Source organism: Stegastes partitus, unplaced genomic scaffold (assembly GCF_000690725.1).
Source record: "Stegastes partitus isolate 25-593 unplaced genomic scaffold, Stegastes_partitus-1.0.2 Scaffold998, whole genome shotgun sequence".
NCBI classification, from domain to species: domain Eukaryota; kingdom Metazoa; phylum Chordata; class Actinopteri; family Pomacentridae; genus Stegastes; species Stegastes partitus.
In genome coordinates, this window is record NW_007578729.1 from 183,461 (window position 1) to 210,104 (window position 26,644).

The 26,644-nt window shown below is 39.7% G+C and overlaps 1 protein-coding gene and 1 long non-coding RNA gene across 2 annotated transcripts; both read left to right on the forward strand.

Moving 5' to 3' along the window:
* The first annotated feature begins 12,966 nt into the window (after positions 1–12,966).
* Positions 12,967–14,320, forward strand: twist1b (twist family bHLH transcription factor 1b). The gene has a single exon (XM_008294827.1). It carries the CDS (start codon positions 13,109–13,111, stop codon positions 13,613–13,615), a length of 507 nt encoding a protein of 168 aa, XP_008293049.1. The 5' UTR covers positions 12,967–13,108; the 3' UTR covers positions 13,616–14,320.
* A 1,368-nt stretch (positions 14,321–15,688) lies between these two features.
* LOC103366956 (uncharacterized) lies at positions 15,689–20,792 on the forward strand. Its single transcript, XR_520696.1, has 2 exons — positions 15,689–15,852; positions 20,683–20,792. It is a non-coding gene; the product is annotated as an uncharacterized LOC103366956 (long non-coding RNA).
* Positions 20,793–26,644: the final 5,852 nt, after the last annotated feature.

Genomic DNA, 26,644 nt, shown 5'->3' on the forward strand with positions numbered 1-26,644 from the left:
TTTACTTTAGGAATATTTTAAAGGTGATATTTTGTTTTGCACTTTTACTCAAGTAAAGTTGTAAATGCATGACTCTAACTATTTCTGTATTACAGTACTTCTGTACTTCTTCTTTCGGTTGTGATACTTTATTTGATTAAATCAATTACTTGCCAGCAGGTAAAACCCCATTCAAGAAAAAGTTTTGCATTTGAACTAACACTGTAAAAAAAATTAAAAAAAATAATGATAAAACAAAATCTGTGAAAATCTGGTTGCAGCAATGCCAGAAAAAAACTTTAAAAATGGTGGAATGATTAAAAAAAAAAAAAAAAAAAAAAAGTAAACATATGTAGAAGTGTAACTGTAAAAACAACAAATACTGTATCTGTATAATAACATTGCTTTACCTGATTTAAATACAGTAAGACTGTAATTTTACAGTCATATATTGTAACTGTAAGAACTAATTGCTGTTTTTTTAAAAATACAGATTTTTTTATGTGGATATTATTTATTGTTTTGAAGGTTTTTTTTCTTACAGTCGACATGTACATTTTTTTCTATTTTTTATTAAATGTAAAATAATATTTTTCAGCCTTAATAATTTCATATCTTCTAAATATTGGCAAATATATATGAAATAGAGATGTTTTTACAGATTTAAATATAGTAGGACTGTCGTTTTCTGCTCAAATGTTGTAAAAGAACAAATCACTATTTACAGTTTGATTGTTTTTTTAACAGATTTAACTTGTAAATAATACTTTTTGTCTGTGGTTTTACAGATATGATCAGTAGTTTAACAAACAGTAAAATAACAGTCATTTGTTTAAAAACAAACTACAGATAAAAACTTATTTTTTTACAGTGTAGGAGTACAGAGGTCTTATCAGCAAAATGTTCTTTAAAGGGGAAAAAATGGCTCTGCAGAAAGAAATGCTCCATATTGCATGATTAGATTCTAAATAACAATGAATAAATGTGGCAGTACTATTCCACTGTTGTAGCTCATTTAGGTAAAAGTAGTTTTGTCTTTTTTTTTAATGATTTATATTTTTTACAGTTTGGGGTTTGGGCCCCTTAAAAGGTCAATCTGTAGATTCAAAAATAGAGCAGTCATGAGAAAATGAATGGGGTAGGAAAGAAGTTAAGGCAAAGTTCTGATAGGCAAAACTGTTTTTCTTGACTCAAACGTATATTTAAATCTGAGAAGACTGGAGGGAGATCTGATGTGGTGGCTGTGCTACCTGCTAACATTAATCAATCTATCAAACTCTTTTTACCCAGCACCCTGAGGTTTGGCAATTCAAAGTGACAGGTTAATAATTCCCTATGAAATGCTATACACATCTGAGACATGGCAAAGATCCTTGATGACCAACATCTTCATCTTAAATGTAATGATAGAAGTAAGTCGGAGGAAAAAGTAAAATACGTCCCTTTGAAATTTAGTGGACTAAGAATGATAAAGTAAAGAATATTGTGGTGGAGTTCCAGCTCTGCAGAGTACCGACAAACAGTAGTTCTGCTGCTTACTCCGGTATTACAGACCTACATTCCTTTCACCCGCTATTACTTTTAGAATTTCCAGCAGATGGTGAGAAGAGCTGCAGGTGTCTACGCTTCACAACAACTGCAGTGTACGAATAAAGCTCAGAGCTTCTCTCTGCTGTGACGTGTTTGAGCGCACTGCTGAGAAATCAGCCGACATGTGACTTCTAACTGGAGATGCTCAGTCGTAATCAAATTAAAAAACCTGAGGAAAAAAAAAACTGAGATAAGGGAGGGGTCGATAAATCTGAGTGTCTTCTTGGCTAATTTCTTGAAGGGGGAGGAGGGGGAGAAGAACAAGCAGGGTCTGAGGAGAGGTTCCCATTCCAAAAACAACATAGCTGGAGAGAGGTAGCCTATTGTGTCCTGACAGATTGGTCTGACTGAAGCAGGAGGAGGAGGTGGAGGAGGAGGAGGTCGCCTCTAACTGACACTCTGGGAGGAGCAGAGGTGAGCGCGAATCCGGGGGAGATGGGAACACAGCTGCAGTTCAGAGGAGAGTTAGTGTCGGTACTACCTCGCATAATTCAGAATTGACTGCCTGCAAGGGCTTCGTTTTTAGTGTCTTTTGAATTTGTCGTCTATCTATCTATCTATCTATCTATCTATCTATCTATCTATCTATCTATCTATCTATCTATCTATCTATCTATCTATCTATCTATCTATCTACCTATCTATCTATCTATCTATCTATCTATCTATCTATCTACCTATCTATCTATCTATCTATCTATCTCCAGTGTGATCCCTTTCACTCCTCCTCTGTTGTTTTTGGCCGTGGATAGGAGACCCTCCTCCGTCTCCTCGGTCCTGATCGCTCCCCCAGGTACTTCCCCACCTCCTCACCCGACCCCCACACCTCTGCCCATCATCCCCCTGTACACTATTCATCCTGGTGTGCAGCTGGAGACACTCTGTTTGACCTCCTCGCACAGGCGTTGTTAGTGGTGGGAGTCCTCGCAGCAGCACGTGTGCTGAGGAACCGCGACATGATGCTCGTCGCTTGCATGAGCTCATGTGGCGTCGCTTCCGTCGGGGTTATTTCACTGGACGGATAAACATGATTATTTCATGCCGAGAGCAACGCTGATGACATTCCAGCCAAAGTCAGTTCTGCTCAGTATCAATAAAACTAACCTGACAGCAATGTTTTTTTCTTTCTTCTTTTCCTGTCGTCATGATTGTTACCCAGCATGCACCTTCAAAGCCCTTTTGGATGTGGGTGTGCTCTTATGAAAATAGTCCGTCCATTCCACACATGCCTTAATTTTACTGCTGGAGTTTTGTAAGAAGGAGTAGTTTTAGTAGAGCACAGAGAGTTGGCTGTTTAAAGATCATGAGTTATATATATATATTCGATAAAGAGCCAGTTTATTTTCCATAGAGTGCAGTCAGCGATACATATCTGCTGTATTGGCTCAGCTGTATAGCACATTTGGGTAAAAATGGAAAACTATAATGCAGAGTCTTTATTTCATTGGGACTTTTGCATCAGCAGGGGAAAAAAATAAAAAAATATTCCAATAAAAACTGTTGACAGCGAGGTCTGTGGATTATCAGGGGTAATTGGAACATTGTTTCTAGAAAGAAACGTCGCTTTTGGGTTTCACGAATGTTACTTTTCAACGTTAGGAGCACCCGCAAAATAAATTCCATTATGTAAGGGTGGTGACAGAATTCACAGAAACAGATACCTCCAACTCAAGTGCATAAAACCAAAATGACTTTGCGTGGTTATCTAGCACTCGGTGTAAATGTTTTTGGTGTTCTGGGTGAAATAACGTGTAAACACTGTTAAATGACAAGACTTCATGTACTTGCAGGAATCCCCACCACTGTGGTCCATGTAGAGTTCCTTATTACGTATGGAGATGCGCTTCTGCGATGTATTTGGTACGTTCTCCGTGAAAAATATGGCTGCTCTGTTGCTCATTTCATGGATATATATAATTCAAAATGTCTAAAACATCCATCCATTATCTATACACCGCTTAATCCTCATTAGGGTCACGGGGGGGCTGGAGTCTATCGCAGCCGACTCAGGGTGAAGGCAGGGGACACCCTGGACAGGTCGCCAGTCTATCACAGGGCTACACTTAGAGACAGACAACCAAGCACACTCACATTCACACCCATGGACAATCCAGAATCACAAATTAACCTCAACATGTTTTTGGACTGTGTGGGAGGAAGCCGGAGAACCCGGAGAGAATGGGGAGAACATGGAGACTCCACGCAGAAAGATTCCGGTGCCCCCACTGGGACGCGAACCGGCAACCTTCTTGCTGCGAGGCAACAGTGCTAACCACCTGCGCCACCTTGCACCCCTGTCTAAAACATATATTTGTTTTTATGTTCTTAGGTTATACATTGATCAGCTGGATACTTTTAAGTGCATTAAATAAAATTGATGGAGGAGCACAACTATCTAAATGTCTTACTCATATACAATGTGTAGTTGTAAGAATGTATGTTGTAAAATCACAAAGTGTGAATGGAAATCTCCCAGCATGCACCTGAGCAACAGGTTTAATATTCATGCTGTAGTAATCTTACTGGTGTTTTATGTTGGGTTCCACAATGTTTCCACCTTTTCTACACTTCCAGTTCGTCACTAAGTGTAAAGTTGTGTAAACTGACCCAGGAGTTGGAAAATTTCTCAGATTACTCAATTATTACGTTGTTGTTTAAGATTATGAGGCGATAGTGTTTATTTGAAAGTTACTAACTATTCAGTTAGCTTTTCTTTTTTTTTTTCCCCTGAGTTGCAAAGTTTTACAAGAGAATACCTTCACATGGAAGTGGGTTTCATCTAAACACTGTGGGTGACACATTAAGCAGGGGTTCTGGAAGTCCTCCTCCAGGAAATTTTGGACATGAATCACTATTTCCTGCATTCTGGTGAATTTTTATGCACCAATATGTGCAGTTTCTACATCAATTTATGGCGGAATTGTCTTGATTTATGTAAAGAAACACAAAATTCAGGTTCACTTCACATTCTGTGCTTCTTTCAGATATTTCTTTTCCTGATCAACTGCTCTAGTTTAAAACCATCCCTGCTGAGTGTTTGTATGAGCTCATATTTCATATTTTGGGACCAATAAAAGACCCGCTGCTATCAGAGATATTGTTGTCTGTGAGTAATGATTCCTTTCAGGTCTTTGTTTAACAGGGGACAAATGCACGTGTCGCTCTGTAAAGCACCTGAAATCCATGCCTTTATGCCCTAACATACATCAGCAAGTGACCATTAAAATGCATTTTTGCACAATAGTAGGTGAATGAATTGCCATTAGAAGGATTGTAGTCTGCTGTTAGTAGTTTATATTCACTGTACTTCAGGTTAGAAGCTCCACAGTCTTTTTCAAGACTAACCAGGTTGTGAGATTGGGATTATTTTGTGCGTTTTTTGTGCTTTAATAAGTTGTTTTTTGTTTTTGTTTTTTAACAAGGAGGTATCATGAGTTGAGTCACACCTGATCTGACTAAAGCACCACCACCAGAAACTTAAGGTTATGATCATCACCCTAATTAGTACTGACAGTGGTGATTCATTGTAGTTGGTCCACTTTGAAAATTTATTGATGCACTGAATACCTACTACGACCACTCACTTGATGATTTAACTTATGTTGAGAGCCCCTGTTATCCACCCAGTAGAGTGGCGTCACAGTGGTTAGCACTGTTGCCTCAAAGCTAGCAGGTCCTGGGTTTGAACCTTAGTCATCCGATGTTTATCTGGGGTTTTCTCCAGGTCAGCCAGCTTCCTCTCGCAGTCCATCTCCAAAGACAATCAAGAGATGTCAAATGGTGGTTCTAAACTGGCTGTCTGTCCGGTTGCATTAGCCCTGTGATGGGCTTGTCCAGGTTGTGCCCTGCCTTTCCCTTTATATCAGCTGTTATGGGCTCCAGCCGCTCACAACCAACCACAGGACAAAGCTGGAAATTAGGTTGACTCAGTCTCAAAGTATTTACTGTCATCACCAAATCTTTTAAGTATATTTTGAGTTTCGATGTAGAATTGTGATTAATCTACCTTCTATGGTATCAATAAAGTGGACAAATTATTACAAACCTCTCGCTAATCGGTTTTCTCAACAGAAGACTTGAAGCCTTTCTAACTTTATTCCTCCAAACTTACCCAGGTGATCCAAAAAAGAAAAGGCAAGAGGTATACTGTGAGTGGATCCAAGGCAGGCCATGCAAACATCTTTGGGCCATGGATTGCCCTACACCCAGCTGTCATTCAAAGTGGCCACACCCTTAATTACAAATAACCGTAAGCCTTAGTACAATTTCAAAGGGCAAGTCAATCAAACATTCATGTATAGGTGTCATGAATGGGCAAGTTAGCAATAGAGACTGAAATTGATCTTTGCACCAGACTGTAAACGTGTTTATTTCAGCTGTAAAGTTTGGCATTTTATCATGGGGGTTTATGGGGATCGAGAGACAGCCCCAAGTGGCCATTTAAAGAACTGCACTTTTTTGGTACATTTGCGTTGGCTTCATATTTCAGCCTCGGAGTTTTGCCGCTTGGTGACGCATTGTATTCGAAACGCAAACAAACTCCAAAACTGTTTTATAAAAAAAAAAAAGTGTTGATATTATTGCAAAGTTATTGTTTTAGACTTCTTCATTTTTGTCAAGTTGTGTGTAATAAACTGGCAACTATGCACACGGATTTAACATATTTAATAAGACTGTAGACTTTCAATCTCACATTTAGATTTTAGTCTGGTACACTTGCATTTTATGTTATGTTGAACTTTAATTTTTAAAATACTCAGCTAAATTGACTTCACATATAACGCTGTAGATTCTTCACCTTCATATTTAAACTTATTAGGTAATGCCAATATAACTTCCTCTCTGGAAAGCGGTTTGACTGCTGTCGTTTTAAATGCATGAAAAACAGTGACTTGATGGGTATTTCTAAACTCACAGTAGCACCTGTCAAGCTCCTCTAGTCTGGCAATAACATGATAAAGCTACTGTAGCTCCTTGCGTGGGTCAGTGCACTGGTCTCCCTGCTGCAGTAGTCTGGGTGAAAGTGTGTGTGTGGTCTGCAGGGTGGCAGCATGCTTTATAGGCAGCAGAAGGCATGGCTCAGTGGTACTGAGGTATAGGTTGTGGAAAAGTTGTGGAAGCGCACAAAACATCTGCGTGAACTCATCTTCCGGTCTTCATTGACAAAAACAGAAACCCCTAAGCTCTTGTTTTTCCTCAACAGAGTATACATTGTGTTGTTGTTTTGTGAGTAAAGTTTGGTCAGTGAAACTCTTCCTGCAAACCCATGGAGGAGGGTCTGTTTGTTTTGTGTGTGTGTGTGTGTGCAAGTGTGTGTATGTGTGTGTTTTAACCAGAGATTATACTGCTGGGATGCCAGTTCTTCCACAGACCCCACATCACCCCGAGCTTCCAAGCTGTGAAAACATACTGGACGTTTGTTGGTTCTTAGTGGCTAATAAGGTGTCATTGTGCGGTAGAGCTGTCTGATATCCCACAGAGTCATTAGCCTCACCAGAATAGATTTAACAGAACATCTATTGCACATGTGCGCCTCTTCGTGCACCCAAATCTGCCTTTCCTGCCACAAAAATCAATACGTTTTATGAGATAAGACTGCAGGAATGGACGAGGCTTTCGCTGCACTCCCTCAGACAAAGCAAAATTGTGCTCGGCTACAGGAATACCGACTTGAGCCACGATTAGAACCTGCAACATCAAAGCACTCGGCTTTCAAAGGCTTTCTTTTACAGCTAACTTCAGGAGTCCTGGCTCCTATGTGCCCAGACAGCTTATAAAGGGCTGTTTTCATCATCTCCTCCCAATTCAACACCCCAAATCCTCTCTCACCACCACCGGACCTCTGCTATCAGAAAAAAAAGCCTCTGATACCGAAGGCCGGGTTTCTGGGACGTTTTCAGACTATTTGCTGAGGAAAAATGCTGTCATCCAACCGTGCTGCTTGACCTCGTTAGTCTCTCGGGTTGATTAGAGGCTATCTGGAGGCGCTCTTTGAAGAACGCACCTCTGTCTTTTCTCATCCCGTGCAGTCGATCCATCTTGGCGAGCCGGCGCTGCGCTCGCTGCGGTTTAACTTTAATGGAGTGAACATGAATATCACTGTCAATTGTGGGAGACTCGTACATGTGGAGGACTGTGGTTTGTTATTTCAATAGATATGAGAAGGCTGATAGAGAAACTCTGCCTTCCAAGGCCCGAGCAGAGAAAATAGACAGGTCTCTGTGGATCTGGCTCTGACTCAGTGAGTGAGAGCCTGAGTTGTGTCTGCCTTGATGTGACCTCGGGGAAGGGTTGGTTAATGACGCTCCGGGGTCACTCATGACTGGTGTGTCAGGTTGCATGAGTCAGGAATATACATTTGACTTTATCATAACACCCGCTCGGTGCTCATTGATAAGGACAAAGACTTCATGTGTTATTTGCTGCTGCTGCTGCTGCTGCTCCGGGCAGCGTAGAAGCAATCACATCGAAATAAACAGTCAGTGCCGCTTATCTCCTCTTCATGTACTCGTAATTGTCATGGCCCGACAGCCTCTAACTGACTGATGAAGGTTTTTTTTTGGTCTTTATTAAAGATCAACACTGGAGGAGTTGTCTTGTGATGACATCATATTCCTGAGAAGCAGCTGTGTTTTCTCAGAGTTACTTCAGCAGCAAAGAGCTGAACTCTGCAGAGAAACCTGCAAATAATGTCAATGTAGACTGGAGGCTCATGCTTCTTTATGCTTTATTGGTTTTTAAAATGTGGAATGATACCGTTATACCCGGTATAATTACAAGATGCAAGGCACAAGCTGGACTGCAGTGACGACGGCTTTTAAGCAAATCTATAACACCGTAGTGTAGAATCAAAAGCTCAGCTGATATGTTTAATAAAGTGGAATCATAAATAATCAAGAAAATAATACCAAGACCAGAAAAAAGAAGCCAAAAAGGTCATTTTGTTGCCTGTCACCTGCCTGTCGCCTGGCACAGTAGTGGAATTATTTAGTTATTATTTAAATAAAAGTACAACCACTTCACCTTGATGCTGTTTCATCTACAACAGTGTAACACGATTATTTCTATTTTTTATTTTTGGCCTTTTTTGCCTTTATTTGATAGTACAGTGAAGAGAGAGACAGGAAAGTCGGGGAGAAGAATGGGGCAAAGACTTGCAGCAAAGAGTCATGAGCGGGACTCGAACTCACGACCGCTCCGTCGGGGATTTCAGCCCCTGAACAATAGTACGCCAACTCAACTCAACCGGCAGTGCAACATAATTTTGAAATTATAGTGGTGGAGTAGAAGACTCAAGTTGTACCCAACTGAAAAACCCCAGAAAAATATGATCTAGAATTAAAGTCCCTCTCTGATCGTTAATTAAACCCCAAAAGTTGCATCATTTGTTTATCAAAGTTTGATACTTCCTTAATAATTCCTTAATACATTAAAGTGGCTCAGATACAACGCTACACTCCTTCAAGAATTTGCTGATCGACGAAGTCTTACCTCTATCACCGCTAGACCCTCCCTACTCACTGCAGCTGAGCACACCAGCTCACCTGTGACTCTGGTTAAATGCTGTGAAGTTCAGTTCACGGTTTCCACATCCCTGAATGTAGACCGATGCAGACTTTGAAAGCAGGCACACACAAGATTCTCTTTAAATCATGAAAGGTCAGCATCAGTATTCTACGAAAACAGTCTTGTGGCCCGTTAGAGACAAACCCGAAGAGCTTCTGTGGATATTTCTGAGCAGCAGATTGGACTTTAGCACTGTGTCAGGATCTCTTTAGAATTCAGAGCTTACTACTGTAATTAGGCTCCGTCAGTGGAAAGCATGTACAAACTGAAGCACCTTCAAAGTCCTGCAGCCACTACTTCTATTACAGCTCTTCTAGGGGTGAATGATAAAGGTGTGGATGACAGAGAATCTCCACATATAGTCACAAGCATTTGTTTGACTACGTTTGTTTACCTGGCATGCATCGTCGGCACACTTGCTTGTACACTCTCATGGCCTTGAGTAGATGACAAAATTTGCTTAATGCGTCGCTCTATGGACCTTTTTGGACACGTGGGTGAAGAAAGTGTAAATTTGCCTTGAAACTGCTCTACACTACACAACATTGGACTAATTCAGACATACATCTTCGATCCGGAAACCAATTCTGAAGAGAAGTAACGATACAGAAAGCTTCACCCTGCAAGTTACCAGGATTGATTCCTCAGGTTTTTACACGTGAAATTCCTGAAATCTGAATCTTTGTTTTTCAGACCATCAATAATACGCTGCAGTTGGTGGAAATGCTCCGCCATGGTGTTGACTGTTTATTTCACCCATGATATGTCTTCTGGCATGATAAAAAAAAACAACAACATATTATCATGGCTAAAACTTGATTTTCTACATTTTTACAGCACCTTAGTCAATATTATCACTATTGAGGCTACCCACAAAACACTTGTGCAAGCTTAAAACTCTGCTCATTTGTTGCATTAATTGCATTTTATTTTTAAAGAAGCATCTCATCAAACAGCTTCTTCCCAAAAGCCATCACCACTCTGAACTCACACACTGACATCACAGTCCACCCCCCCACCCCCACCCCCCCAATCTACCTCACAACCACCTACTATAAACTCTATTTAAATGTGCAATATCACCACTGACCATGCTGTGCAATATTTTTCTAAATTCATACTGTACATATAACTTATACTGTATATATAACTTATCTTATTTTATATTTAAATCTCTTCTATTTTTGTATTTTTTGCTCTTTATTTTGTTCTTTATTCTATGTTGCACTGAAAGAGCTGCTCTTAATCTCATTGTACATGTGTATAGTGACAATAAAGGCATTCTATTCTATTCTAAACTGTTGGGAGTAAACAGGAAATAAAAAATCTATTGAGATTTCTTAGATAAAGGCACGAATTCGGGGTAAAAAAAAAAAAAAAAGATTCAGACAAGGTGTTTGGGGCTTTACCTGTTACCTGTGACAGCAGAGCAGAGTGTGCCGAGATCAGCACCATGGAGAGGTCCTCCACCCGACAGGTACGCTCACCTTGGAGAGGCTTGAGCTGCTCTATGTGAAATTTCACATTTACTCTGTAGCAGAGTGATATAAATGAATAATCATGTGTTTTTTCAGGTCTGTACAATATACTGATCATTTCTTTAATTAAAATGTAAAAACGCTCAACTCAAGGAGAACCAGCACATCACACTTAAACAAGCCTGTGTTTCCCTTAGAACAATGCTTCACTCTCAGGCCTCCGCGAAGATGTAAATGGATGTTCGCCGGTGTTGTGACCTCCGACCCCGACTGCCCCCCACCGCCCCCTGCTTCCTGAACCAGATGCTGCTCCTGTGGACCACAGTCTTCTCAACCTAAACAAAGTAATCCTCCACTAAACAAGATGGATATTGTATCAGCAGCCCAGTAAATACCAGAGAGCGCGACACACAGAGCGGCACTCTTCTCATGTGCGACTGGAAACAACAGGGTGTAAATCCCGTCCTTTATTGTTTCATGGATGAACAAAGGGATTTATTTTAAACCGGTTTTACATACATTTTGTGGTATATTATAGCATACCAAAAAAACACATGCCCTCTTGTGGGGGATATAATTAAAACACGCGGCAGTCCTTCACATAAAAGTTAGGCAGCTCTGGCTTCATGTCAAAAATGTAAGAGTGGGATCATAAGCTGCATATATGAAAGTCTTTTGATCTCACTTTGGGTAAAGATGGAAACATAAATCCAGAATCCATGTGGGTTAAATCTGCAGTCACGTGCCAAGGTGGTAGAACAGCTGACTTTAAAAAAGAGGTGTAAACCCTACAATTATTGGAGATTAGAGCAGCAGCGATGTGAGAGGATCTGCTTTATGTGGGTTCATCGACAACTGTTCTGATTAATGCTTATTTGGTTTGACTCTTTCGGCCTCTTCTTTGGTTCCAGCTTCGTAAATGTTCTGGTTTCATTAATGCTCTACCAAAGCTGAATATCTTTGGGTTATTGACAAAACAACACATTCGAGGATGCTGTCTTGGGCTTTGAGGATCACTGATTGATATTTTTCTTAATTTCACTAATATTTCACAGCCCAAACAACTAATTGATTAAAAAAAAATAGGTTAGATAAGAAACATAAATACTAAACGCACGTGGGTTAGTCTGCAGAGAGGTGCTAAGTTGGCACAACAGTTGGTTTTTAAGTGATATGTTTTGTTTGGATGAAGGCTGGATCAAGGGAAGAGCTGCAATGATTAATCGATTAGTTGTCAACTTATACATTCTTTGACAACTATTTAATTAGGTTTTAATCGGCTTTTTTCACAAGAATAAGTCTAAAATATCTGAGTCTGGCTTCTTAAACTTGAATATTTTGGGGTTTATTTTAACTTCTATGACAGAAAAACAAGGATATCTTTGGGTTGTGGACAAAAACAAACATTTGAAGACATAAACTTTATTTTGAGAGAAAATCACAATGTTCTGCTAAAACAACTAATCTGTTAATTGAGAAAATAATCAACGGATGATTCAACAATAATCATGTGTGACAGGAAAAGCAATGTGGTCAGATGTGCAGGAAAAACTTAATCGGCTAGTTATGATGTGTTGATTTTAATTATATTTTCTGTTATTTAAACATGATTCCCTTCCTTAGCCCTTTTTTGTGGCTTGAGCACAATGAGACAATTTACTTTTCCTCATTTATTTTAACTCTTAAATGAATATTGGGATATCTTTAGTCTAATGCAAACCAAAATAAAGTCATAATGTTGAATAACATGTAGTTTATTTTTGTATTAATAGCATAATCGTGTTTAGTGAGATTTTTAAACTTTGTAAAAACAAGTTTGCTTCAGTCTTTGTGAGCAATCTAATTAAAATAGTTAGTTTTCTTCTACTAGCAATAGTATTTTACATTATTAATCTGTAGCGTGAACACAAGTTTCAACGTTTGTAAGGACTTGAAATGTTTAACTCAAGATGGATTAAAAAAAAAAAAGTTTTCAAGCCAATTTATTAATTTAGGACAACTTGACTTCTGTGGAATAACAGAAATGTCCCTTTAAATCACACACACACACTATTGACTTCTGTCAAGAGAATTTATCCAAACTATGTCTGCAACTTAAAATGTTTGTCTAAGTTGATGAATTATAGTTTTATCATGCAAAAGTGCATTTAATTAAGTTCTGCCAACAGGTCCTGTGATTTACTTTTTAGAGTGGAGCAGCTTCTCTGATAGCTCCCCTCAAGTCCCGCCCCCTTTTGCATGACGTAATTCGTCTTCTCGGCCAATCCCGTCGCTCCCCAAAAAGTTTACGCCATGCAGCCTATAAGAACTGCTAAAGTTTCTCAAGTAACAGAAAAAGTCTTGTCCTCCCAGGATCCCATCTATGGATTCTCTGGTGTCTCCAAAGCCCGACAGATCCACAGGTGGACTAACTTCATGAGAGGGGAATCACTGTTTTTATTTATTTTTTTGTGCCGGGGGAGGACTGATTCTGGCCGCCGTCGACCCAGGTGGAGATGTCTGAGGAAAACTTGGGGGAAGAATCGGGCAGCTCCCCAGTCTCTCCTGCGGACAGCCTGAGCAACAGCGAGGGGGAGCTGGACAGACAGCCGAAGAGATGTGGGAGGAAGAGGAGACCGAGCAGGAAGAACGGGGAGGACTCAGATAGCCCGACCCCTGGGAAAAGAGGGAAGAAGTCCAGCAGCAGCAGCCCGCAGTCTTTCGAGGAGCTCCAGTCGCAGCGCGTCATGGCCAACGTCCGGGAGCGCCAGAGGACCCAGAGTCTGAACGAGGCGTTCGCGGCTTTGCGTAAAATTATCCCCACTTTGCCCTCGGACAAGCTCAGCAAAATACAGACCCTAAAACTCGCGGCCAGATACATCGACTTCCTCTGCCAGGTGCTGCAGAGCGACGAGCTGGACTCCAAAATGTCAAGTTGTAGTTATGTGGCGCACGAGAGGCTGAGCTACGCCTTCTCTGTGTGGAGGATGGAGGGCGCTTGGTCCATGTCAACATCTCACTAGCATCTGGAGAAATTATTCAACCCCAAAATGGTTGTTTTTTTTCCCCTCAAACTGCAAGGCTTTAAACAGAGAGGGGGAAATTACGCATCTATTTTCATGGCTGTAAAGCAACCAAAGAGTCCAAAAAAGCAAAGATCTGAGCACAGCCTTGTTTTGCGTACAAATGATCTGACCTCTCCAGGTGACTGCTGAAGCTTTTTCTTTTTTTTTTTCTGAAGGGACAAATCTGGAGTCCAATGCTGGATACATGGGAAACCAAAGAAGCTCTGGGGATCTCTCGCTTTTTCTTTTTTTTTTTTTTTTTAGAGGCCCGTGTGTTTAGCTCCATAAATACACTCCATTCTGATGAGTTTTCATGTTGTTGACGACGAATGTTGAATTTATCATTTGTTTTCATGTTGTTGTTTTTTTAAATAAGGAAATGCATGCCTTTGGACTTATTTCTGTGGAGGTCAAAGTGCATTATTTGGAGTCTCAGTATTTTTTTTGGTTTCTGGTGTGAGACTGTCAACTGGTGGTGTAGCTCACATTATAGACTGACTTTGTGGCTCTAACCTGTGCAAAAGAATGACATTTATTTATTTATTTGGTGGAACATTGAGGAATAGATCCTGTGTCTGAAATACATTCCTATTTTTTATTATCGTTTTGTAAATGTTTGTAATTTTTCTTCTTTTTGCATTAAACAAAAAGACGATGAAAGGACTTTAAGTTTCTTTTTTTTTCTTCTTTTTATCCAAGTAATTTAGTAATTTCCCAGACTGGGATTAATAAAGTATTTTTCTATTCTACTCTATTCTATTCAAAGCGAATGTGGACTAAATTTAAACCAAAATGCTGGTAGGGGAATACATATATATATATATTTGAAATAAATTCCTGCTTGCATCACGTGGACTGTGCTTGCACTTGCATACATCAGAGTTAATGTCAAAAGCTTGCAGCCACCAGGGAGAACACATGGGAGTTATTTCTGGCTCGAATAAAAAGAAAAACATGCAGCATTTAAAATATATATATATATATATATTGTTGCACATCCCAAAAAAAAGAAAGAAGAAAAAAAAATGTTTTAAGGGTATTTATAGCTATTTTTTCTAGAAGTGTTGCCACATAGTTTAAATGTGAGAAAAGTTTTGTTGCTGCAAAAAACTAATAATAATCTCACTCTATAAAATAAAATTGCAATTTTAATGAGAAAAAAAAAACTCAAGCAAGTGTCTCCCTCACTTTCTTTTTCTGCTGGGTTTGTTTGGAGTTGGATGAAGGCCTGTGCTTGAAACTTAACATTGAGAGTAAATAAGTTGAAGTGGGGTCATGTCTGCAGAAATCCAACTATCTGGGTTTTCTTCTTCTTCTTTGCAGCAGCATAACAATAGATGTTATGAAAAATTAAATATAATCGAATTATAATTAGGATTATTAGCAACAGTGGGATTTTTTTGCAGCCCAACAAATTGTCCCTAAATAAATCTCTCATTCTGCTGTGATTGATCTCATTGATCTGGGAAAAAGTGTTCCTCGCTGTCCAAAAAAAAAAAAAAAAAAATCAAAGTGCGAGCTCGTTTGAAGGTGTGTAATTGGCTTGCGAGGCATGTATGGAATTCCCAGATGTCTATGAAATTCAAGGAGGCCGAGAAGGTATACAGGCTGTACATGGAGGCTATTCTCAGGCACAGCTTAACAGAAGGTGGGGGTTCAAATGGCTCACAAGCACCAACAAACAGTCTCATCCCTAAAAAAGTTTAAAAAGTTTCACTCAATACTAAATAAATAAGCAGGATGTGCTGTAATAAATATCAACTTCAGGGGTGTTGTTGTTTTTTTGTTGTTTTATTTCTTTAAAAAAAAAAAAAAATCCAAATTCAGCCCTTATGCAATGCCTTAAATAAGTTTCCTCTCCCCTTTTTTCCAGAAGAGAGAAGTTGGCAATTGACACGATGCAGAGGCACAGAATGAAACCTATTTAGAACAGATGTTAGTATTTTTAAGAAGAAAAAAAAGGAAAAAAAAAAAACGTCACGTGAAATGAGCAGATGTTCAGACTGAGCAGAGGCTCCACGAGCAGAGCGTCGCTGCGCAGAGAGCAGCAGCAGCAGCAGCAGCAGCGCGGTCCGAGCAGCCCCGCGTCCAGATCAGCCACTAATTAAAGTGGATTTAATCTGTTTCCAAAAAAAAAAAAAGAGGAGAGCGGCTCTGCAGGGAATAACGTGGATGGGACCGACGGAAACAAAAAGGTAGGCTGGAGGGAGGAAGGAGCTGCGGTGTGTTTGTGGATTGTGTAAGAGCTTCTCTTTTTTTTTCCTGGTTATTTGGCTGTGAGATGAAATTTCAGGATGTTTTTTTCGAAAGCTTCGGGCCTTAAAGCAGGCAGAGTTCACTTTGAAGAGTGTGTTTGGTTGGAGGGAGGGAAGGAGGAGGCTGGAGGGAGGGAAGTACCTGAGGAGCGAGGATTTATCATGCAGTCGGTTGGAAAACAGAAATGCATGAAGGCCAGACTGAGGCTGCTGCAGGACTGCATGCACACTCATTTAAATGTGGAACCCACTTTTTAGTTTGCTGTCGATCTCACATTGTCCCTTTTTTCTTTTCTTTTTTAAAATTAAGCAGCATTTACAAATAAAAACAATGATAATAATAATAATAATAATGCTGAGTCATTGTTAACGTTGATGTAGTAAACATCAAACTCTGTTATTATTTTTCCTACTTCTCCTACTATTATTACTATTGTTATTATTGTTGTCATTATTATGACTATAAACATGGGTGCACCTCACAAAAAATAAATCCTGTTTTTCTTTTCTATTTCTGTTTCCTAGTTGACGCCTGATGTATCAATTTTTTAAACAAATTTAATTGCAAAAAAATCATACAATTTATTGTTTAATTAGTTTTTTATTCAGAATTCTTGTGTTTGTAGTTTTTTGTAAATGCAGTTCACCAAAACAAGATTTTAAAAAAAAACTGTAAATGTCTTATGTAAAACCTTTTTAGAAAAACTTTAACAATATATAAATGCTAAAGATATTCTGTGTTTTAATTTGTAGCATAAATATGTGGATTTGTTCCCCCAACACAAAGAGGCAGGTGCAGACCTCAAGGTGAAAGTCTACATTTTAAATTTAGAGAATCTGAAAATGTCTTCTTTTATTTTTTCAAACTCTGATAATGTTTGATTAGTTGGTGCCGATCTTTTTCACACACACTCACACAAAATCATACACACTTCACAACAGTGTCTCAAATAGTGAATACTGAACCCAGGAGAGACTGGATCAGAGTCCAGAACTGCACTTGAGGCAAAAGGAAACAGAGGAGAAGCTAAACAGAACCAGACTGCTGCAGCACATATCAGCTGCATCTGGACTCTGCTGATTATTGAATGCATTAGCATCTATAATGCAACTCTTTGTTGAGAGGCCTTTTTATGTAATGCACATGTGAAAAGTATGTACAGTTCACAAAAAGAAAAAAAAGAGAGAGAGACTTAAATCAAGTTGAAAGCAACGATTTTGTGCTCCATCGACTTTGTGTAGAGTGAAATCTTTTTTATTTTATGTGTGACCGATAAAAAGCTGTTGTAAAGACGGAAAATGTGAATCTTTAGTGAAAAATGGAAACTCTGGTATTAGTGTGTGGCTGACTGTGTTAGAGCAGGACTGACTTCTTGGCCTTCTTGGGATGAGAAAGAAATTGCAGCAAAAGAAATAAATAAAGTACCATTGTGATGAGGAAATATTTGTTTGGAAATATAACATACAAAAAAAGAAAACTCCTGCTGGATCCACTGACCTTCACCACTGCAGACAGTCAGCAGCTACCTGTGTGCCAGCATGGAAGTAGATTTCATTTTATGTCAACAAATAAAATGTAAAATCTCCGATTTCCATCATTTTTACTGCAGGTTGTAGAGAAAAATAACAGTTTGCACAACTAGGTTTAATATTAAAGCTGAAATACAAACACAACTAATTCAATAGATTCATGATATATTGTGGGATCATCTTAATTTATTTGTCATCAGATTGTTTAAATCCTTTTTTTTTTTTTTTAGTTAAAAGTGCACTTAGCTCAGCACGAGAATCTACCCTTAAATCAAACTAATGCAACCGTAGACAGTTTTATTTCACTTTATGTGTGTGTTTCAGTAAATTCACTGCACACTGAGTTCTGCCTTATGTATAAGAACACACTGCCTGTTCATATTATGTGATCATATATGTGGAGTTAAATTGATTTGGAGCTCATTTGAAGCTCACATTGCAACCTTTCATAGGTTTTTTTTTCCCCCTCCATCGTATCTTAAACAGATCGCACGCTTAATATTCTGCTTTTTCTTCCAGAGAAGTGTCGCCTGATAACAAACCGATCAATATCACTGCGGTAATACACGGAGGCCTCGCTCTCAGTATTTTTTCCTGGAAGGCTCCATAAATCAGTTTGATCCAAGACAGACACTGATGCTGTGTCTCTAACCTGGCAGAGCAATATACAGTATGCTGAGACCAAAAAGACATTCCTGTGCAGGTTCAGCAGCATTTGAAGGTTAAATAATGCAGACGGACACCTGCGGCGGACTGACATGATTTATGTGAGCGTTGGGGAACAAAGCAGCAAGGGGATGATGGTGTGTTTGGATTCCATTTAATTTGGCTGAATTATTGACATGAATGTATTTGTTGAGCTGTTGATTGCTGCTTATTCTTTTGCACAAGGAGTATTTATCTCTTGTCTTCCAAAAGGAAAACGTGTTTGGATCACACATTTTTTTTTTGCATTTAAGAATTAATGTGAACTTGCAGAAAACTGGCAAAAGAAAACTGTTGAAACTTTCTTTTAGCTTGAAAGAGTTTAATGTTAAACCCCTACGGCTGTGTACAGCTTTTAGGGGAAAGTCTGTCTGATCATTGTGGTAAAAGATCTGCATCAAACGTTATTTCTTGAAAATCAGACAAAGCAAAAGAAAATGCTGGAGAAAATGTTAAATTGCTGCTTTAAAACTCGCCGACTGCTTGTGGAGACGCACGAGGGTTTGAGCAAATTAGAGATTTCATCAGAAATTATGAAACCACAGCAGGTCAGAGATTTATCACAGCTTAAGACGCTCTGGTTTGCTGAGGAATGACGATTCTGGCGTGCGATCTGATTCAGAAAACGTCCTTTGATGCAAAGTGCACGCTCCAAAACGAGTGCACCTTGTGTTTAACCTCGGTTTGCGTGTGATGTGTGCCACCCAGGCTGCAGACAAGACACGGATCAGTGTGTTTCAGGGTTATACACAATGATGTCACAGACAGGAAAAGGCTGGGAAAAGGGCTTGGCACCTTTAGGAATTGGCCCCGATTCCTCCCCACCACCCCCCTCATTGGCTGAGCAGAAAACGCTGTAATAATAAACAGGCAATCAGAAGGCAGCGTGAGCGTACACAAAGGCACTGCAAAAACCTTAGCAGATAATAAAAGCAGATTTTTCACTTGAGGGGGATGATTATTTGTGCTCTTCAGTTGTCCATAAATAGAGGGCCCCTCACAGGAAGCATAAACACACAGATGAAGTGGAGGCCAGTCACAGTCCAACGCAGTGATTTCAAACATCCCTGTTTATGTTCAATCAAGATGGAGTGTAACTGTAGCCCCGGCCTCGGCGTGGAATACAGACGATTATTTTCTGAGGGGAAGAGGGAAAATAAAACTTGAACTACAAGCTCATAAAGCATCAGTTTTCTAAATAAATGCACAAATACGCTGTGAAAAGTGAAATGCGTGGTTCAAAATATCATTCTAATCTACTCCCATGAGCATGTATGTGGCACAGTGCTCTCTCTGACACAATTTGCCCCTCACCGAGGCACAAAGTGAAACTCTCGCTCCCTGTGTACTGCCCCGGGGGGGTAAGAAGGGGCTCTAATGATGCAGCATCTCTGCTCCTGTCCCCGAGGCTGCCCCCCTGCCTGGGTATTAATCCCATTGCCTTCATTAACCTGCCCGCCCACCGACGCTGAATGCTCTAATGTCATGCTGATAATTGATGTGTTGTTACCTCCAGTTTACAATGATCTCCTTATTCCTTCCCCGACAGTCTTAAATGCTTTATTCTCCATCCAGTGTGGTGAGTTCTTAAGCAGGAAGCGGCATTATGTGGAGGCGGGGGAAATCAAATTGACCATCACTGCAGAACCTTGTTCTAATGCAGACTGGGCTGGTCTGTGAGTCATTTCAGCTGCAGAGAATGGACATACAGGACCAAGCATAGAATAGAATATATATCCCCACACAATTATAAAATATCTGTATGAAAGCTCCAAAAAGCACTAGAATGTAGTATTAATGCACATGAAACCTGGTTGTTTTGTGGTTGTTAACGTCACAGAAATCTGACACCAGAGTTTCAAAACGAACCAAAATAAATGTACTTTTCTCTCATTTCAATGCCATCCTGACGTGTTCAATCATATCTTCCTGATCAAAAGTCTGTATTCTGAAGTTGCTCATAAAAACAATAAACAAGCAGCGACAGAAAGATCGCACTAAAATCTGCACCTTCCAACTGATTTATAGAACTGCCAATTATAACATGTGCACATGTAGCCTGCAAAAACCATTTGATTAAAGTGTTGCTGATAAATGCATGGGTGCAGATTTGTTGCGGCATTAAGCGTTGGGTGTTTGGGAGTCTTTCTCTACAAAATTTTGCACCTCCTCTCCTGCATTCTGGTTAATTTCTAAGCACCAATTTGTGTTTCCTTTGCATGTATCTGCATTCTTGAATCTATGAGGAAAGTTGCAGTGTTTTCTTTCACATAAAAGTCCTCTGATTCTTGTGTTTTCATTGGGAGGACAATTGCATGCGTGCTGGATATTAAGGGGACGTTTCCCCCTGCCCCGTGCTTGAATGGAATCTGGATTTGATTGACAAATGGAAAAACGTTTCAACTTTTGCAATAGCACGAGGCTCGGGGTAGTAAACAGGAATCAGATTTAATTTGTGTTGTTTTAGGTCAGTGCTCACCTGGTTTTAATGTTCTGTAGCAGCTCTGACTCATAATGTATTTCCTCACCTCCCAGCAGGAGTCCTGGTGCAGGAAACTGACCCTCCAGTCACAGCGTCACAGGAGCCACCTGGTCAGATGAGCGCGAAAATAACATCAAGTACAGCAACGGTACCAACATTAAAAGAAAAAGCTGTAGTATTTGCTACTGAAAGAGCATTTTGTATTTGTTCTGATGACCTGTACTGTAATTCTGATGCATTGATCCATTAACAAAGTGTTGTTTTCTGAATAGGTGTCATGAGGTTATTGTCACTGATTGCACAGTCTGCTTAAAACATTGTGTATTAGTTTTGAATATTATTATATTTCACTGTCAGTATTGTGGGTTTAAATTGGTGGGTTTAAAAGGCATCTTTAAAAAAATAATAATAATAATATGTGACATCTATTCGGATAATTAACCCAATCTCAGCTTAAAATCCTGATATTTGATTTATTTATCAAAATCTATTTATTCTACACATATCACTTAAAAACACAAAAAAATAAAGATTTTGCGCTAAACTGATTCTGTAAAAAAAATAAACAAAATCTGTGCTCATTGACGCAACAGTGAAGCCAATAATGATTCAGCTGCAACCAACAGTGATATAAAAACATTTCAGAGACTTTTTTGTTGAAAGCACAGGCTGTCTTTGCACAGAGCAAATAGGAAGCAAATACAAGAATATGCAATTTGTAAAACATCTGCAGAATTTAGAGTCACATCTTCTCCAAAAACAGGAAAACACCGGAAAAAACGGAAAAAATGCTGAACACGCTGATTCCAAAATTTCCGAAACACAAATAACAAAAAAAATCAAACAAAAGAAACACGACATTTACCAAGTCTCGCAACTCCCACAACTGCTAGACCTGCTTCCACCGAGGCCAACAACGTGAAAAACCAGAGAAACAAGAGAAAAAAGAAACCAAAAAGAGCAAAAAAGCAACAAAAAACAAAAAAAAACCAAAAAAAGCCCAAAAACCACAGGAAGAAAAGAGTAAACACAAGCAATGAATACTTCCCTAATTGTAAATCTGTTTCAGAAGTGTATTGTGAATAAACTACTCCAACAGTTGCAGCAGGAGACCCCATTAAGCAGCCGCTGATGATCTCAGCGTAAGACATCATAAACCTCATCTTATCTCCATGTCATCTGGTGCTGGATTCGTCCTCCGCAGCAGATGACCGGCTGTTTGCGACCTTCGTGCTTAAATCAAGTTCAAAGAGGGACCGCTGGTGTTTGGCAGATAGTTTTACATGAGGGCAGAGGAGGAACCGTTTGTTTGGTCAACCTCTGGCTCCCCCTTTGATTCGCAGCTATCTGTGACCCCTGGCAGAGTGACACCACTTAAGGCTCCTCATCCAGGAACAATGGTGGGCCTGATAAGATCTGGGTGATAACTGACTCTACTTTCAGTCTCTGTTCCTCCTTAACCAAATTATTTCTACAACATGGCTTGAATGTTTGTGTTGAAGCTTGACATTTTAACATCCAGTCTTTTTTTTTTATACGCATGATTGCATACTAGGGAAAATCCTCTGGCAACATGGCATAAAGCGCTCCTCAGATTAAAGACGTGTTATATGAAACAGTAACTGTGAATGGTTGGATTCCTGTGGAATGAGTGCACGGCTTTTGCAGAAAAAACTTTCACCCAGGCCTTTATTAATTACACCAGTGTCGTTGGATTTAGGGTATCTCTGGTGCCTGACTTCACTGGCTTGCATTTGATTCTTTTTGTATTTATCCAAAGTACATAAAAGAGGAAATAAAGCTTAAGTCACTGATGCAATGAATCAAACTCTCGTTTATCAGTGGAAAGATTGCGGTGCGGCTAATTGGCAGCCGGTCGCTTTTCCCTTTTTAAAATATATCAACAAGATGTCAGAGCCGCAGCATCTGTCGTGTGAAAGCAGCAGCAGCAGCAGCAGCTCGGTCTGGGCCATGTTCTGCTGTTTTTGAACCTAACAGTCTGGTACCAGCGAATATTATCCAAGAGCAAAAAGAAATACATGTGGCACGTTAACTTTCCACGGGCGTCGTCTGAACACAACTGGAAAGCCATCAGGAAAAACAGCCCCGTGTTGATCTTGCTTTACAAGTGTATTATCACATTATATGAATGAATAATGTATTGTGATTAGGCGTGTGTTTTCTTAGGAATACGCTCTAAGTGTTAATAAAAGAATATTCTGAAGCGGGAAAAACGGCTGATTATTTCACAATGCGCGCGGGAAAACGTTTTTTTTTTTTACCGTAACTTTAACAAAAAAAAAGTTTTCAACTGTCCTCGGGAACATATGTTTCATTGAGTAATCCAAGAAATGTTTAACAAAAAGAAACGCCTGCCAAAGTGTTGGACGTGTTGCAGTGAGTCACCTTTTCTCACACACACACACGCACAACTTTGCACGGTTGTGTTCTTGTTTTGGTTCTTTTCCCTGACCTTTAACACTTGCCCCAGAGAGAGAGAGATGCAAATGCCCAAAGAACATAATGGTTCCCTTCCTGTGTAAAAAACCAGGCTGTAAAAAAAAGGAAGATAATTAGGGTTGTCATGACGACAGAGTCCGGCAGTGCTGATGGTGCCGTGTTTGCTTGCAGAACTTCAAACGGTATCAAAGCTCCACGGGCTGGTACGCCAGCTCTGGTTTGAATTAGGGGCTGACTTCCACAGTCTCTCTTCAAATTCAAGATCTATATGGAACACCCCCTTCAAAAAAAAAAAAAAGAAAAGGGCCCAGCGAGTCGTGGTCCAGACAGACCTAGAGATCTGGATTTCATTAGAGACAATTATCTTATCTGTTTCATCTCAATGCTGCCCCAAGGGTTGGCAGGCGGACCAGTGGGCTCTTTGCAGTTTGAGAAAGCCTGCAGCCAGCCAGAGGCCTGTGGATCAGGTCATTAAAACACTCCTGCCCCTGCTGCTAGTGATAAAATATTTTCATGCTTTTGTAAATAGATTTTCTTCTTTCAACCCCACAGGACACGAAAAACTTTTCTTCCTCTGGATATTCCAGGATAAGTACATTTTTTTGAGAGCGGAAAAAAAAAAAAACAGCGTTGGTTTTGCTGTCAGGTGAAGCAGCGTGAGTTTTACTTCTGTTGCGTTTGTGTTTCATCATCAACATGGAGCCTGGTCGCTGCAGCGCCCAGTCGGCTAGTTAAGGCCTGTGTCACGGGACAAGGCGCAGACACCTGTCAGAGCGGCATGCAAAGTACGATTAAGGCCTTATTCTTTACCGAAAGTTGGAAAAACCGCATCCAGAAATAATACCAGGTTGTCATGCTCTCTAGTAATTTTTAAAAGAACACTTGGACATTTGGGGAAAATACGCTTATTGGCTTTTCTATGCTGAGAGTTTTTCCCCTTCTTCTCCCTCCATTCGATACGAAGCCAGGAGACAATTAACTTTACCGAGCATAAAGACTGGAAACAGAAGTAAACAGCTTCGGTCCGTCCAAAGGTAACACCATACAACCCTGACCTTTCTATTTTAGTTTGCAACAACACATCAGTTTTGCAGGACACATAACGCAGATTGTATTTTGCTTTCTATTAACCAAATGAGGAAATGCTGTTAATGATGTATTTTTATGTCATACACACTGGTAGGAGAAGTTGGTGTAGATTTTTTTTTTTAAAGCAGGTAACTTAAGACACAATAACATTCAAACAAAATCACAATTTTCTCGAGTCTTAACCACAAACCGGAGTCCAGATCCTGGGACCTGGTGTTACACTCTGGGACCGACCATCCACCCAGACCTCCTCCCTGCAAATCCAGCGCAGGTCATAATTGTAGTGCTTCTTCAAGAATATGCTGCTTCAAAACATATCCTATTTAGTGTAATTTCAGGGGGACAGTTTTGTAAATTTGGCACATTTAAAGCAAGCCCTGCCTCTTACATGTAATTGTTTAGTTTCAAAACAGCATTTTTCTGCCTGATTGATAATTATTTCAGCAGTTTAAGGTAACAAAAGCATTATTTAACCATTTCATGGTTGTTTTTATGCAATTAAGGAAAGACTGTGGTTTTGATCTACTACTGAAAAAGTGACTTTATGCATGGGTTGCAGCATTTCTACCTAATTGTGCAAGATGTCATTTCTGCCCTGAAATGAAGTAGTTTCCTGACATCGTAAAGCAGCACTGGATCATGGAAACTGTTGTCTTCACCTCCATGTCCTGAAAAAAATAGATTTCATGTGACTCAGGCAGAAATCAAGGTCATGGACACGGTGTTGGATTAAAGTTTTGTTCTCTTTACATTTTTGCCACATATTCCAAGCAAACAGTGGAGTGTTTGAGGAACGTTTGCGAAGATTCCCTAACTGCCAGCTTCAAAAGTTCTTTTGACAGCATTTGAATTTGTGTAGAAATACGCCTCAACATAACGAAATGCTCCACGGACCTACTGTCTTGACGTTTTCCCCTAAACATTCGCCTGATGTTTGGTTCTGGAGTATTTAGATTATGTCATTTCACTTTAAATAAATCACTAAAATTAAATTGGTGGCTTACATTGGATGACTCAGCTACCTATACACCTCCTATGACGTTGTGCATTGAGTGGCCCAGCCCCGGTTTTCGTGGCAAAACAATCACACTAAAATAATCGTGATCCATTACAGGTGAGCAATACAACACAAAGGAATGGAGAAAAAAAAACCAGCACTGGCAAGCTTTGTGATTCACCTACTTGTTCTTCCTTCTTCTCCACTCTTGACGTGTCCACAGATTCAAGATTAACTTTATTGTCCCGGGCGTGGGAAATTTGTCTTGGTCTGTTCTCCCATGCTAAAGGTGATGTGACGCCATTGAAGGTGACCAAAAAAAAAGACAAATTTGAATATTGTTGGGAACATTAGGGTGTTGTAAGCTGAAACCTGGACCCACATGCAACACAAATAACAAAGTGAGCAACGTTTTTAAAGAACAGTTTATTAAAGCAGTCTTGGGTAAAGACGAGGAAGACTTGAGGGGGAAGTCCTGGAGGATAGGGCAAAGCATGTCATTGTTGGAAAAGGGGAGTGTGGCTCCACTTACTTGTCTGCATCCTTGGAACATTGGTGTGATGGTAATAGAGTTCAATGGCGGAGGTTGTCCAGGGCTGCTGCCTGTGTCAATCCAGGGGAAGGGACATAGTTTGGGACGGAAGCGGGTCCCAATAGAATCTGCAGTGGTTTGTTCAGTTCACATTTTTATGGTTCAGTCGCTAATGTTTGGTTCTGAGGTTTAGGGAGCATTCCCACAATGTTGGCTAGCATTACCTACAAGTTCTAGTACTGGGGAAAACATTGTAATCTAAAGCTCAAAGAACATTTAAGGATATTTATCATTTCAAATAATGTTTCTATGAGGGTAGAAGTCAATCACAATGGAACATTTTAACATTCAGAGGATGTCTGGAAGATGTAAGATTATGATAACAAAAGAAGAACGTTCTCATACCAACATTCAAACAAACATTTTCAAGATGTTATCGAGGCCTCAGGACGGAGTGAGTTTTTCTAAAACGTCTGATATATTCACAATGGTGGAACATCTTGTCTGTAATATTCAGAGGATGTTGTCATTTAGAACGCTCCCCTATGAAATGTTCCCACAATGTTAGATAATAACGGAAGGATGTTCTGAATGGAACATCTGGAGTGAGAGTCTTCAAAAAACTTCTACTGCCTTTAAGAATAATATTCCTGGAAACTAAAAGAAAACTTCCTGCTAAAAAAAACATTTCTAGAACTCTGTGGAACGTTTTTAGACCAGAAAACCTCGACAGTATGGTTGAGATGGAGGTCAGGCGAACAGGTGACTTCAAGGCTTGAACCTGAGGCACAAACGGTGGCAAAGTTAGTGTAGATTTATGAAGCAAAACTAGGAAACATATGAAGAGTTCATTTACAAAAACAGATAACTCCATTTTTGTAGATTTTCAGAAAACTTGTTTTTTTTTGTTGTTGTTTTCATGAGATAATATCAAACT

Coding starts and splice junctions, on each gene's coding strand:
- twist1b (XM_008294827.1), top strand. CDS start 13,109: ATGTCTGAGGAAAACTTGGGGGAAGAATCGGGCAGCTCCCCAGTCTCT.